This window comes from Aquila chrysaetos, chromosome 17 (assembly GCF_900496995.4).
Source record: "Aquila chrysaetos chrysaetos chromosome 17, bAquChr1.4, whole genome shotgun sequence".
Taxonomy (NCBI): Eukaryota; Metazoa; Chordata; class Aves; order Accipitriformes; family Accipitridae; genus Aquila; species Aquila chrysaetos.
Genome location: NC_044020.1, coordinates 16,716,353 through 16,731,510, shown reverse-complemented (window position 1 = coordinate 16,731,510; position 15,158 = coordinate 16,716,353). Strand labels below are relative to the sequence as shown.

The 15,158-nt window shown below is 35.4% G+C and overlaps 1 protein-coding gene across 3 annotated transcripts in view; it reads right to left on the bottom strand.

Moving 5' to 3' along the window:
- PLEKHA5 (pleckstrin homology domain containing A5) overlaps positions 1-13,646 on the bottom strand; it is a 167,956-nt gene extending 154,310 nt beyond the window's left edge. For all 3 annotated transcript variants that reach the window (XM_041129585.1, XM_041129586.1, XM_041129587.1), the window contains exon 1: positions 13,488-13,646. In XM_041129585.1, the coding sequence (XP_040985519.1) occupies positions 13,488-13,510 (23 nt within the window). In that variant the 5' untranslated portion in view covers positions 13,511-13,646. The remainder of the gene's footprint in view (positions 1-13,487) is intronic.
- Positions 13,647-15,158: the final 1,512 nt, after the last annotated feature.

The window sequence follows — 15,158 nt, the reverse complement described above, 5'->3', positions numbered from 1 at the left end:
ACAGAAAACAGAACCCGTTTTCAGATAAAAATATTTTTCAACTATTCTTATTTTATATGGAAGAATTTCAAAGTAATTGCATAGAAAGTTGTAGTCACTCTAAAGTGGAGTCCATTTTCCATTTAGACTTAATTCTGGAAGACTGGAGGTGTGGGGTTTTTTTGTTGGTTTTTTTTTTCTTTTTTTTCCCCCTCAAAGTTCTGTTCATGCTTTTGCTGTCAGCAACCTGGCTTAAAAAGCTGAAGACAGTGCCAAAACACTAGTTGCTGACTTCTCTGCCAAACAGTTCTTCTATTGTTTTTCAGGATTTAAACTGACATGTCTTTGGGTAAAGTAGTAGTCACCAAACAATCCAAATTGAAGAGCCTGAAAATTGGGAAAGCATGGCAAGATCTTTATCAACATTTGGAAACTCAGTTATTCTTTAATTATGTTATTTTCTTATTCTCTCTTCAAAAATGGATAAGCAATGCAAAAAAGTCATTAAATGCCTTTAAAAGCTTGGATGATTTCCTGATAGGATTAAATTTGGGCAGTGTTGGTAGAATGCTTCACAACCTAAATCTTGGTGATGAGTATTTTAAATTAACAAATTTGATTTATAAACTACCAGTTTCCAATATTCTTGTTACTCAGTTCTCTTGTATTTGTTTACTAGATAAAATGAGAACCCAGGTTTCTAGTATTGTTATATACTTATTCCTAATCTTGTTCCTCCCAACCCAAATGAGAAATAATTAAATGCAAATAAACCCTAGACTAGGAATCCAGGTGGTGTTACACTAAGCAGCTTTTACCAGCTAAATTCTCTTTATAGCATTCTTGTTATATTTTAAAGATATTCCACAGGCACACCCAGCAAATTTAGGAATTGATTCCTATCCATTGAGACAGTTTACATGGCTATTCCCACAAATGTAGTTTAACAGCAAAAAACCATCATTTGTGTCAGCCAGGAAGTCTGTATTTCCACTCTTCAAAATATCCAAAAAGGAACAACTCAGGCTTTCTCTTTTCTTTAATAAGATAATACTGATTCAAAAAAATTAAACCTTTCACAGAGCTTTCTAACAGAGTTCTTGTACTCCAAAGCCTTTTGGAGTCTTGTATATACAACCTTACTGTTGCTAATACTAAATCACTGTAAGTAAGTCATTGTCTTTTGATTTTATGAATAGGCCTGTTACTTTGCAACTCTAAATTCTGATATCAATTATGGGCCACATGCAGGAAAACAAACTTTAATTTTCAGAGCTGACCAACATTGAGAACTGTATGTAAGAGAGCTTCCAGATTCATTGCTAAAATTCCTACAGTTTCACTAATAAAAAAAATAATAATGAAATCTCTAACTTTAGAGAAAAAAAGTTGTATAAATGATGATTAAAGCTCTACTGTATTTGTATCCCAGTTGTTATATTTTCCAAAGAATTTCTTCCTTGAAAGAGTAATATAGAAAGAATAGTTATTTCCTAATAATCCAAGTACTGATTTAGAGTTAAAGAAAAATCATTCTTCCTAAATGCCCATGTGCTTAGGTGGAACAGTCGTGTCTTTTGGGAAGAAAGGGAGAAAAGAGGAGAATATAATTTTTTAATTTTTTTGCAAATAAGTAATCAGTCTGTCATTTAGACTGTTGAAAATATCTCACTCTCCCCTCGCCAAGCATGCATCATCTAAGTTAATCTCCAACTATCTCCAAAATGATCTCATAGGATTTCTGAAAGCAGGGACAAGTTTAACACTTCAATTCCATTTACAATCTGAAAAACAATTCAGCTTTAAAATCTCTTTGCCAGGTACCACCTCACTCACACAAACCTTTTTGTGCAAAAAGTTAAGTCAGTTACATCAGTCTAAATCAATACTCAACTAGCAGACAGTATCTAACGATTTCATAAGTTCTATATTCCTCTCATTAAATCTCTGTGTGTAGTAAAGCTCAAGTAGGAAGATCAGTAGCATTTTCATGTTTACATAGTTTATTTTCAAAACAAGGTAAGACCAATACATTACTATAGGGAAAGTATTAAGTCTTCCCATACAGCAATGTTTTGTGCACACACAGCATCCATCAAAGCTTTAGTGATAAGATACCAGTCAGAGATACTCTGCAAGACCATTCCTAAGAATCTGCATAACCATAATTAAAACAACCTTCCTCTCATTTACTACTAGTAAATGAATATTTATAACTTGGTGATTAGTGTTGTTCTTAAGAGCAGCTGAACTAGGTCAGATCAAAAATCCATGTAACACAGTGCCCTGTTCCCAGCCGCGATAAGCAGCAAATGTCTTTGAGAGCCCACCAGAACAGGAGAGACAGACAGTGATACCTTGCTTCAGCAATTATAAGCCTCAGAGGTGGGATACCAAATGAAAGAGGTGGCCAGATAGTCGTCTTTCATGAATGTAGACTTACAGCCTACAGCATCCCGAGCTATGCTTCCTACACATTTTCAGTCACTTTCCTTAGTTACATATGCGTTTTGTTCAGACTTTTTGAACATTAGCCACAAGGGTCAACTCTTCTTGATTTGTAATTCCTCCTGCTAGTTCTTTCATTGGAATATACAGCAAATGTGTTTTCTACTCTCCTTTCAACCATTTATAATTTTATAGACTTACACTCTCCGCATCAGCCCTCAATGAAGTATTATAGGTGTTCTTCAAATGAAGAGCTTCCGTCTTCAATCAACCTTGTCCAACTTCTCTGTATCTTCTCTAGTTCTATTATATCATTTTCCTGTCAAACCAGTACTACTTTAGCTTAAAACTACGCTCATATTTCCAGACACGCTTAACTGGAACAATATTATTTCAGATGGCAAGCCTTTACAGTCACGTGACTTTTTCAACTGGAGCCTGATTTTAAGAAGCCTGTTTTCTCTACACTGGGGATCAAGGCTACAGCTTCCATTTTCTTCCTAAATGAAAGTGTTAAAATATAATCTGCGTATCAATAGATTTTTTTTTTTTAATATCCTGAGTGCATGTAACTGTCAATTCATAAACCTAACATCATGAAGATGTCAATTAAATTTTAGAAGTTAGTGCTGCCTTTCAGATAGGAAGTCTTGTTAAAAAGAGCTAGAAATCCTTGCATGAAAAGGTCAGTCAAAAGCAGTGGCATCCTAACAAAAAAAAAAAAAGCACATCTAAGAATCAAGAAGAATTATCTCCTTTTTACTTTCCAAATGAAATGATTTAAGCAAATGCTTTTCTGAAAGGCTTAGGATTCTCTTAGCACTGCCAGGAGATCATGGCAAGTTGTAAAAAGTAGAAACAACCCCTGCTTGTCTCCAATAAACAAGCTATCATTGCATATGTCTGGAAAGCACTGGTCATACAGCTCATGACAACAAAATGGTAGTTATGTATAGATGCCCTGTTTCCACTTGCCTGCCACTGCAGTGGGAATGTTGATCATCTGTTGATAAGTTCCCACCACTTTTCTGGAAATACTAGTAAAACAACAAATTCATAGAGTTGCATGCAGTTATTTTTAAACACATGTAGAGCTTCCTTGCTAAAACTGCAAGAATATTCATTCTATTAACAGACATTTGCTCTAAGTTTATTTTAACAAAGAGGAAATAAGATTCAATTACGATATTGGTTCAAAAAGAGATATAAAGAAGAAATAAAAACAACCAACAACTTAGCCAGCGTTAGAAAGACATCACTAAAATTTAGGACCTGGTGGCTCCATAGATTGAAGTGATAAAATAGCATCTATCATCCGCAGATTGCCTGTGTAGATGTTCAATCACATCAGGGAAAAAAAAAAAATGCTATTATTTAACTGCTCCTGGGAAACAAGACTCATAGCTTAACTTTAGTGCCCACTTCACAAAGTCTGTACTACTATTCACAATTGGGATTTATATGGAAATTTTTGAAAGACAGTCTGAAAGAACATGGAGCTTATACTCTCTCCTCTGTACTGCATGTTACTGCTGAAATCAGTATTCAACATGGCACATTGAGTGAGAGCAATTTGCTTCCTAGTTACCTTAAATAAGAAGCAGATTATTACACTTTTTCCTTTTTAAAGAAACCAGTGGTAGACTCTGCAGAGAAAGGAATTTCAATTTTCAAATCACTACCTAAAGAATGAACACTACAAGTCAGTTAAAAAAACCCCTTGAACCAGTATTAACACTACACAGATGTACTTTTTTTGGTTATTATTTTACTTTGGGGAAAGTCCCTGTCCCCAGGCAAATACAAGAAAAGAAAAAAGAGAAAGTCAATTAAGCAGTCACAATTAACAAGTATATAAAGAGGAAAAAACATTCACCAAAATAAGTTCTCTATAGAATGTCATTACAGACCTCACCATATTTTTTTTTTTTAATGCTGAACTACTTACACAGGGTAAAAAAGAAAATATTTTAATTGGCCTCTAACTTCATATTCTTCCACCTATTAATCTTGTACCACAATGAAAACCTTTAATCTGTTTTTCTAGCAAAAATATCTCCTACAAGCAGATGGTTAACTTTGGTTAGATAAAAAAAAAAATTCTTCGAAAGGAAGAACTGAGCCATGTAAACTATTTAATATGAACCACTTCAGCTGCCTCAAAACACATAAAGATACATAAGCCTTTGATGAATTCACACTATTCAGTTCATCTACTGCCCAGACAGGTCATATCTTGACAACATAGCTGTTTCCTTTAAGCTCAAGAGAACAGTAATTGTACGTAAATTCCTGTCCTAACTTCATGTAGAGTCTTAATCATCCTCTCCTCAGCTGCTGGGACTATACGCCAATCCTATTCCTGAGTATTTGTAGAAGCGCAAAGCAATCTCCCTCTTAGATTTTTTTTTTTTTTTTCTCCATTAAAAGTTTTTATTCTGAAGAAATGTGTCCATTCAGAAGCATGTTGCCTCTCCCCACTCAGCTCCCTGGCTATTTACTGGTATAATTCACAAAATACTTCTATCACTCAATAGATTGCTTACAGTTACTGATGCACATCAACTAACATCCTGATACCATTATCTTTTCTGGGACTTGTGTCTTCTCAGCTTTCCATCAGTCAGTTTCTCCTAAATTATTATCTTGGCCATTACTACGCTAGCAGGTGAATCACAATAGCAAAAAGTAGTAACACTGGAAGATGAGTACAGCTAATTACTGAAAATAAAATCACAGCTTCAAAGATTGTTCCACACGCAACATTTATATACTCTTCTTCATTACACCTTGAGCAAGTAAATATATATTAATTTATTAAATATCTAAGTATAGCTTACAGACTAGTAATGGTCTCATATAATTTCCGGTGGCCCAAAGAATTATCAGAACACCAAAAAAGAAAGATCTGAACACATACAGAAATAGCTCAAAGCAGAATCACCAGAGCATTTCCATGATATTTTGTGCAGTAAAAAATATTGTCTAAAATCAGGAAAAGCCAAGCTTCTTTGAAAAATGAAGAAAGAAGAACAGTTGTTTTGGATGCAAATTAAAAAAAAAAACAAAAAACAAAAAACAAATATTTAAACACGTAGTTGAAGCCCAAGTTGCTAAGTTATGGAAATGTATTATGAAATTAGATTCTTCTCCCTTCCCATCTCTTTTATTTGAGTGCTGAGTGCCAAGTATGTACCATTATACGGAATTAAGTCAAGCAAGTTTTTTTGTTTTTACCATTTCAATACATAACTTGGAAAGCAACCAATGAAATAGTAGAATTTATCGCTAAAAATAAGACCAGAGAGTTTAGTGGCTCTTGATTATGTTTTCCTTACAAGGATCCTTTGCAGAAAAGTACATGTTTCAGTTTAGAACAATGATAATTAGTGCCTGTGGGAATAAAGCAAACTAGTTTTTCCACAGCAATATAATTTCCTGTAACTTTAATTTTTACATGATGGTACTCCAGTAGTTGCTCAGATACAACATTTTACTGTCTACAGCATGATCAGGATTTGAAACAATTAGCTGTTTTCAGTTTAATCCCCCCATTTTAAAAAGTTAGTTTTACATATTTGTAATGAAAAAACTGTATATGAAAAAAGATGATTTGCCAATAATCTCCACATATTTTTAGGGATGTTAACAAATTCCTCCAACTTTGGATTAAATTATTTAAAATGACAAAACCAAACTGATGCAACTTGTAAGTGCACCTCTTCTCAGTATTGCAATAGAATTCATTTTCAGAACTCCAGGAATCCACCTTCACTGACTAGGAAGAGTAATATTTAATCTACATAAAAGGGGGCATAGCCAAATTGCTTAAATACAGATATAAGAGCTGACAGTGGTTTGCAGAGAGACAACACTACAGAGGCTACACTCCAACATCTAAGGTTAGACCCAGGGTACGCTTAATGGACACACAGTTCAGATGTGGAGGAAACATGGTTGTCCTTAGAGCCCTTGAACAGTTATTTTTCATTCAGCAACAGTAAGAAACATGTTTTAATGGGAATATAGCTGTACAAAAGACAGCAAATGCAACAAAATTTGAGAGAATAGACCTGCATCCTTTCCTACTGAAATGAAAAACAAATATCAGCACTTTTTTTTCAAGTTTTAATGATGCACAGGGAACTATGTTTAATAATCACCTCATGAGGAGGATTCATTAAATACTTCAAAAGAAGCTTCTAAAAAAAGACCAATATTCTATTCTATAGAAAAAAACCCCACCATACATTCCCTTGTAGACTTCTGAGCCAACAGTATTGGGTCTTTCCCAAAATAAATCCTGGGGTTACAGAATTAGACCAAGAAAAGCACTGATGCAATGACGAGTTGAACAGACATCGTGTCATTAACTCAGGCAGCTCCAGAAGCCAAAACAGAGTCAATCCATATGGTGAAGTTATGCATGTATTAGTATTTACATCTTTATTCCCTGACTCTAAGGCTCTAGAAATTCAACAGCGCTGTTGCAAAGTGTTGTAAAACAACAAAACCAAACAAACTTCACAAACTCTACACAGCTAGACACATACCAGACTTCTTATAATCCTGCAGATGAAATTTCCATCAATTTCAAACAGAAATTAGAAATTACTATGACATCATTTCATAAACAACAACAAACCCCCCCTCCATTCTTTTGATTAAGTAACAAAAAGAGCTTTTTATTTTAATTTAAAAGAAAGCACAGTACTGGTAGATCAGCTGTTCTTACTACTTCACAGCAATTAACCTGAATTTTTACTTGAATATTTTAAGCATTGTCCTACCAGCACACAGGTGTTTATGCTTTTCATTTTTAGAGAGAAATGGTATGTAAAGTGGATCTCCAAATAAATAATTTCAAGTATAGTAACAAATACTGTTAATGGCACAAAACTAAGTATTAACAAAATCGTTCAAGAAATGTATTTGAGTACCATTCTTCAAAGATGGCTTTACACTCCATAATACGTTTATCCTTGCTTCAAAATGAGCCGTTTCATAATGTATTAATTTGAACTTAGTATTACTTTACTTACAAGACAGCTACAAATGCTTTCCATTTTAGAATCTGTTTTATTCTCAGTTCAGCACTGTACTTCTTCATCAATACCTCTAGCAGTTAATTTCAATATTCACTTTAATCCACTAAGAAAATCAAGGTGCAGCATTCAATAGTTAAATATTTCTTCATCTGGGTATTATGAAAGAATCCCACACAAAACCACAGGTGTGTTGGTAAAACTTTATGAGGAACATTACAAAAGCACTGTAAAGCAGATTAGACTTATCTAATGACCGCAACACTATTTATCTCCTCACAAAAATAAAACAGCTTTGATAAAAAGAAGGCAAAAATTTCCCAACTGCAAGTCATATTTTTCTGTTGTGATTTCACGGTGACATTATCATGATGTCTTAGAGACATGGAGAAAAAAATGGAGACTGAATCAGTCTTGTCATGGTGTGGCCAGCAGAATACACCAAAGAACAATTCAACCCGACTCGTCCATTAACATTCGGAGGTTATTTTCTTCTAGTTTCATCAATTAGATGGATTCCTTCACCAAAACTAATAGCAGCCAATCTTTCATAGACAACAGCTCAAAAGACAAATATGCCTAAAGTATGCCAATCTACTGACAGCACTACAAAGCAAAAAACTCAAGTTTAATTGTTAATCTATACTTTCACTCCTTGTAAAATGAGAAATGCTGCATCAAGCACTTTAGATTGGATATTAGGAAAAATTTCTTCACTGAAAGGGTTGTCAGGCATTGGAACAGGCTGCCCAGGGAAGTGGTTGAATCACCATCCCTGGAGGTATTCAAAAAGCACATAGACAAGGCACTTCAGGACATGGTTTAGTGGGCATGGTTGATGGTTGGACTCGATCTTAAAGGTCTTTTCCAACCCAAATCATTCTATGATTCTAAGCCCTTAGCAGCACGTAGATACAAGTAATTCAACGTATCATATGGCCAATTAAAAAGCATCACTGATCTAAAGGAAACACAGTGAGCATTTCTCCCTCAAAAGAATGACTAGCAGGTTTGTACAAAGTACCGGAGAAAGTCATAAGAAGCAATTTGGCTTTGCTCTGCTATGAGAGTTTACCACAGTTCTCTCTCCCTACCATTCTTTTTGGGGAAGAAAGGGAGGGGGGAAGGAGGAGAGGGGAAACATGGAGGAATAGATGGACTGAAGATTTTATTTGCTATCAAAAGCACATTAGTTCAATGCTTAAGTATCACCGTTTTAAATATGCTGCAGGTGAGCACGCACACACGTATACCACTTACTCTGGCTTACAACCTTAACGAAATATATCAACTAATCCATCAACATAGAGGTTTTTAAACATATCTGTTAATTACCACAGTTATAGTGAGCTGTCCCTAGTGCTCGCTCTTTTGCTTTTAGTTTCGGAAAAAAAAAAAAGCTTAATTAAAAGTAAAAAAAAACCCAAACCAACAACTGTAAAGCATAACATATAATTTAAAGTCTTGACTTTTCAATATTTAGCACCGTATCCCGAGCAGGTCCTAATTTTGACTGAATAGCAGAAGATCCTGCAAGGTTCATTTCAGGCTGCAGGCATTTGATACTGAACTGACCTCACAGTATTTACATTCCCCTTAGGAAAATTTGGCATGCAGTCCAACTGGGGAAGATCAAATCTAACACTACTTGAGCTACCAGTGCTAGAAGCAAGCAGAATAACAGTGAAAAGAGTAGGGTGAACAATAAGGGCACATATATAGAAATAAAATAGAAAGGAAGAAGAGAAAGAGAAGGTCAAGCAGCAGAAGAAAAGAATTGAAGAGACAAGAGTTGAAGCCAGTTGTTTTTCTGATATAAATAAGTCCCCAATTTTTTTTTTTCAAACTACTAGTGCAGGCAGGCCTTTCAACTAGTAAAAGCAAATTACTTCAACTCAAGGAAAATAAACTAATCGGAAGACTTGAAATATTTGTGTCTGCTCAAAACAAATTAACAGCTGCCAACTACAGCTTTGCCTGCACTGCATTTGATTTCTTGTTGTGGTTGCCATACCTATGTCAAATTTGGACAGAAGAAAAACCCAAACCATAAAACTCCCCCATAAGCTCTGCTTTTGACTATTCCCACTACAGCTGTAATAGAGACACCTGTTGAATCCAGCAGTTAAAGCAAATCCAAAACATATTCACCTCCATTCATTACCATTTAGGTCCCTACTGCTGCAAAGAAATTAGATAGGAATACAAGAGCCAGTCAGCAAATCCTACTCCCATTTTTCCTAGAAGTGCTTATCCCATCTTCAAACAAGTGAAAAATTATGTTTGTTCTTTACAGGTTCACTCTGCCAGCTACATAATCTCCTATAAACCAGGCCTGGTGAAATTGTACAAGAGACACAGGTTCTGAACCAACTCCAGATTAATTTCTTCACCTCCTTGAAAAATTAACTAAAACCCTTAAGTTACCACAATTTCTTTGAAAACCCTATTTCCAACTGCACAAGGCAATTTTTAAACAAAGTAATAAAATAACTGAAATGCAAGAGTTCCTGTACAAGTTAATGTTGATTGCAATACCTGTCTAAATGACAGTACCTTCAATCCTCATTAAAAGTTTAAGAAGTTTCTGCCTGCTTTAATGACTTACAAATAGCATCACTAAAAGTCAAAAAGAAAAACCAACTCCATTACTAAACAATGACTGCAAAAGACTCTCTCCCCCTCTTATTTAAAACCAGGTTGCTAATAATTCCAACTCCTCAGCCTGATTGCAGTCCCTCAGGTAGCCCAAGCTCAAATCATCAAGGGCTGTGAAACACAACGAACTCCACTTGTAAGCTAATAGGACATCACTGCTTTAATCAACAGATTTTTTTTCTACTTATATCTCACTTCACATAGTTCTTTTCCATCTACAAAATTGCAAGATTTTCACATAACTTCTATATTTGAGCTCAAAAATGTTTTGAAGCAGCAGACAGCCAAACAAAAGATTATAACGAAGAGGATAAAGCACTGGCATTTGAATTGACTGCTGAATTTGATAGCACTTTTTGTTGTTTTAAACCACAAAGTGAGGAATCAGAGGCAACAGAAATCCCGAATTTCTTGTTAGGCAGGTTTGGCACTCTCACCTGAAGCTGAACAAAAACCACAACAGAGTGAGCTCTATTCTGAAGCATATTGCAAAATCTCTTTTGTGTTTAGCTTAGGATACAAGAATAAAGAGCACTTCAGGAAAAGGTTCAGATTTTTCCTGATCTCTAGAAATCTTTTTGTATTTTGAATGTGAAGCAAAATGCAAGTGTTCCATGTAAGAAATTTGGAGTGAGGGTCCTTGAAAGAGCCATAAAAACAATGTGTCCTGTACATATATGTGTCTATGTATGTGTACATATATACAAAATATATATAAATAATAAATATATATAAAAAATATAATAAAATATATAACCACTACTGTCAATGAGAGGACCAAAACGATACTCTTTCATTTAGTTTATATTTAAACAGAAGTCACTTTACCCATAATACTAGGTACATGTAAATAATTCCAAAACTTCACCTTTTATGCTGTTCACTATGCACTGTGCAATGTACTTAGCTAGAAAATTATACAGATTTAATGGTTTTGTTGTCAGTTTATCTGCTCTTAAGAACAAAAAACTTTTCTTAAACCATATTTGTGGCAAACACTGCAGAGAACATTTTAACCTGGGAAAGTTTTTAATTCAATTTCCAGGAAAAAACCTTTCATTTAGTAATTGAATTATCAGACAGACAGGAGCTGCAGAAAAAGAAATACAAGGCTCAGTACAAAAGGCAATAAAAGTCAAACTAACTTTTCTAGCAGTGTTACCACAATTCACACTCTGCTTCCTTCTAGTCTCATCTCCACACTACTTCAAGGCAAGGTTTATTAAGCGGCCTTGCTGCTTGCAACATTGTCAGTTCATTTTTATCTGAAGTTGAGTAAAAGGAGGGACATAAGCAGGAGACAGACTGTATGGCAGAGATCAGAACATAGTACTTTCTCAAAGTTCATCAGCTGGTGTAGTCCCTAGGCATGCTTGTATAAAGAGATAAGAAACTCTAAGTCAGTATTTTTTACTGACCACAAACTACAGACAGATATCCCAAGACTCTCATTGATGAGTAAGTATTTAGGCTCCCAAACTCTCCGAATTCATTGTAGAACAATTTTAATAACTACCTCATGTCTGATCAAGGATAACTTTAGTGACCTACTCCAGTAAAATTCACCATAACAGAGATATTCTTAGGTGTTCAATTCAACCAACTAAAAATGTATTGGTTCAAATGTCAAATTTTTTTAACTCTGCAGATACAATAAAGAAGATTGATTAACTAGTAAAAGCTAAAATGTTACTAATTACAAAAAAAATTTAGTAACATTTGTGTGCTTTAACAACTTAAAACATTTCAGTGTTTCAGACCAGGTAAGTAACTGGTACCCACATCAAGCTTAGAAGATAGAGACTGTACCATAGAAGAGATTTAAGATCAGAACAGATTATATGAATTTCTAATGAAGTTTAACTTGCATCATTGTTCTGATTAATTAAGATAAACATTTCATGTTATGACATTGATTGCTCAAACACATACTTTTGTTTGTAATTTTCTTTTTCAATCTTCTGTATCAAATTTTATCAAAGATTTCAACCAAGAAGTTTTAAATTTAAATCTAGAGTATTTTCTTTGTATATGGAAAAATACAAAATAAAGTAGCCTTAGAAAATGGTGTGGCCAACATGTAAAAACAACCAACCAACCAACAAAAAAATCCCAACAGTCTTAGCCAGCTTTACTTTCTCCATCAAGAAACCAAGTTATCCTTTTTGACATTCAATTAGATTAAAAGGTTTTTTCTGCCCTGTAGGTATTCGAGAGCACCATGTGTTTATTCTTGCTGCTTACAACATTTTATTTTGAAGTGAGATTTCTGTCCTTCTTATAAACCAAGTTCATTGAAAAACTTTAAAGATGATATATCATCTGTTCTTAGACATCCCAAAAGATATTGTCAAAAATGATAAATGATAGACATTGGTCAGCAGCTGCATAATCTGTAGGATTTAACACAAAATTAGAGAATAAAAAAAATATAAAATGACAATTTTGCTAGTAGTAGTAATGCAGCTCAGAAAAAAAAAAAGCATCAAAAGCTCTATTTTTGCAGGATTTATACAATCTCAGTAGTCCTACTTACTCAGAGAGTAGTAAAGAATATGCAAGTTCCCATGAAATAGCAGAATTGAAATATGGCAAAGGTGGCATTTTAAATTACAACTTTCACCAGGTGTTTTTCTTTCAAAACCCTTTGTTTACTAGGGCCCCTCTTACCTGGTCCGACACACTGAAATACTTCCAGGTAATAAAGCACAAAATTAATTTTTTAAGTACTTATTTCTATTAAACATATCTACAATAGATTCTCGAAGGGGGAAAAAACAGGGCGCTAATTTAAAGGATAGGTTTCTTGGCAATGTACCTTTCCTCACAAATAATTGTTCTTACTAAGTCACCATGGAGAAAGCCATGAAGAACTAAGTTTCTGAAGCCTCCTGAATATGCAAGTGGTTTTCTAATTGTTTATATAAAGCTCTGAGACCATCACAGGCCACACAGGCATTCAAAATGCTGTCTAAAAGCCTTTTTTTCCACTTCACAGATTTCAAACGAGTATTCAACTCAAATTATATAGGTCTGGAGCAGAAAGATGCAACTTCAACCAACTATTTAAGCAGACCTCCCTGTCCTACCCAGTACTGGGAAATAGGAATCTCTCCCAAAGAGTTTTACTGGAGTGCCTACGCTATCAAGTTCTCATTCCCAAACTACTAGTTCTGAAGGTGGCTACTGATGCAACTTCTTCCCTCTCAACATCACTGTCAGAGAATACCTTCCTTTCAACCAAATGCAAGAGCAAGTGAAGTGAACAGGAACGGCTATCTTCCACATTCAAAAGAAAGAAGGCAAAGGAGGGAGGAGAGAGAAGGGGGAAGTGTTTAAATTTAGGTATTTACTTACTGAAACACAGAAAAAACACACATACAGGCACCACGTTGGCAGAAATCCCAGCAGTCAGGGCTGTGGAGCTTTGCTTCCAGCCAGCATTTGCCTCAAGCTTCACAGGAGTTTTCTCCCTCTCTCACACGCACAGAAGCGTACTGAAGATCGCTCTGAACTGCCAACCAAAGTGTATCTCAGGTTTAATGAAAGCGTAATTCATTATAATAAGAGCCACTGTAACATAAACATATGCAGGAAAAACAGGCTTAGCGCAGCACCACAACAGACACTGGTTTTGATCCCGTACAACAAAACACTTGCAGACCACAGAAAAAAAGTGGGCGCAATTCCTTTAAAGTAAAAGCAGAACTTAACGTGCACCAGGTAGAATTTAGACCCGTAAAAGTTCTACCAAATAGTGGCTACAGCAAGTAGACTTCTCTGTTGGCAAAGTTCACAAGGTACCTGCCTCCCAGTTCAGGTGTTTTTGGAAGTGTCCCTCAGTTCCAAGTACTGCAGGACATGGGCACCGAGATGGGGAAAAGAAAAAGCAGCTGTGCAACACCCTGACACAACAGGCAGATGAAATACTGGTACAGGCTGGAAAATAATTCTTAAGAGGGCACATTAGTTATCTTTTTTTGCAAAGGAGGGAGGGTTTGGGAAAAAAAAAAATGCATCACTATATTTACAAAGTAACGCAGCAACCATCTACATAAAAGCTATGATCGATCAGCATTTCCTTTGCTTTTTACCATCCCTCACACATTTTAGATAGCAAAAATGAAAGACCACAGAAGAGTTCACTGTAATAACATCTCAAAAGCATATATTAGCTTTATCTGCTATTATTACTCAATCACCAATTCAGACCAAAGTTAGGGAAGAAATATTACCACTTCCAAAACCAGGATGTAAAACCAGGAAAATTAACTTACTAATCTGTTAACAGATATCAAAAAGCTTGAGTGTCTTCAATGTCTTCCTCATGGATTTCAACATTTCATGTAACAACTTACATACAGATTTTTTTTTTTTTTGGCTTTTTAAGTAATTATCCATTAATTCTTATAAGTGTTTAAAAACTTGGTAATGGTTTTAAAAAAAAAATAAATCGGTAAGTTCCCTCATGGTTTCAAGTCTATCTTAGTAAAACTAAAGCATTCAAGGTATTACCCAATTTAGAAACACACTTCAGGAAACAGACAGCTCAAAATATCAACCACAGATGTCACATTCAAAAAGAAACTTCACAAGCACAGTAATTCCTAACGTCCACATTTGATATTCTACCTGCCAGACTAACTTTGAAACAGGTTCATAAACCAGGGATAATCGGCCCTGCCAGACCTGCACACGAGTCAGACAACATGTTTTCACAGGGTGAACTTTTGCCACCCTTCCCTCTGGGAGAAATTCCACCGAGTTCGCTCCTAGGAAATCAGCTCCCACACTCCAACTCCTTTTACTGACTTTCCACTGCCACTGCTCCTTTCTGCCTGGTTTAGCTTCCACTCCTCCCTGTTCTGCAACTACTTCCACCTTTTTAGCCTTCTCCTTCAGTAAGCCACTACCTCCATCCTCTTCCTTCCACATCCAGCCCATAAGCTGGTTTTTGGATGCAGTCCCACCCCTCCTCCTCTGACCCACACTCATTTCTTCCTGTGTCTAGGATCCTTCCACCTCCAC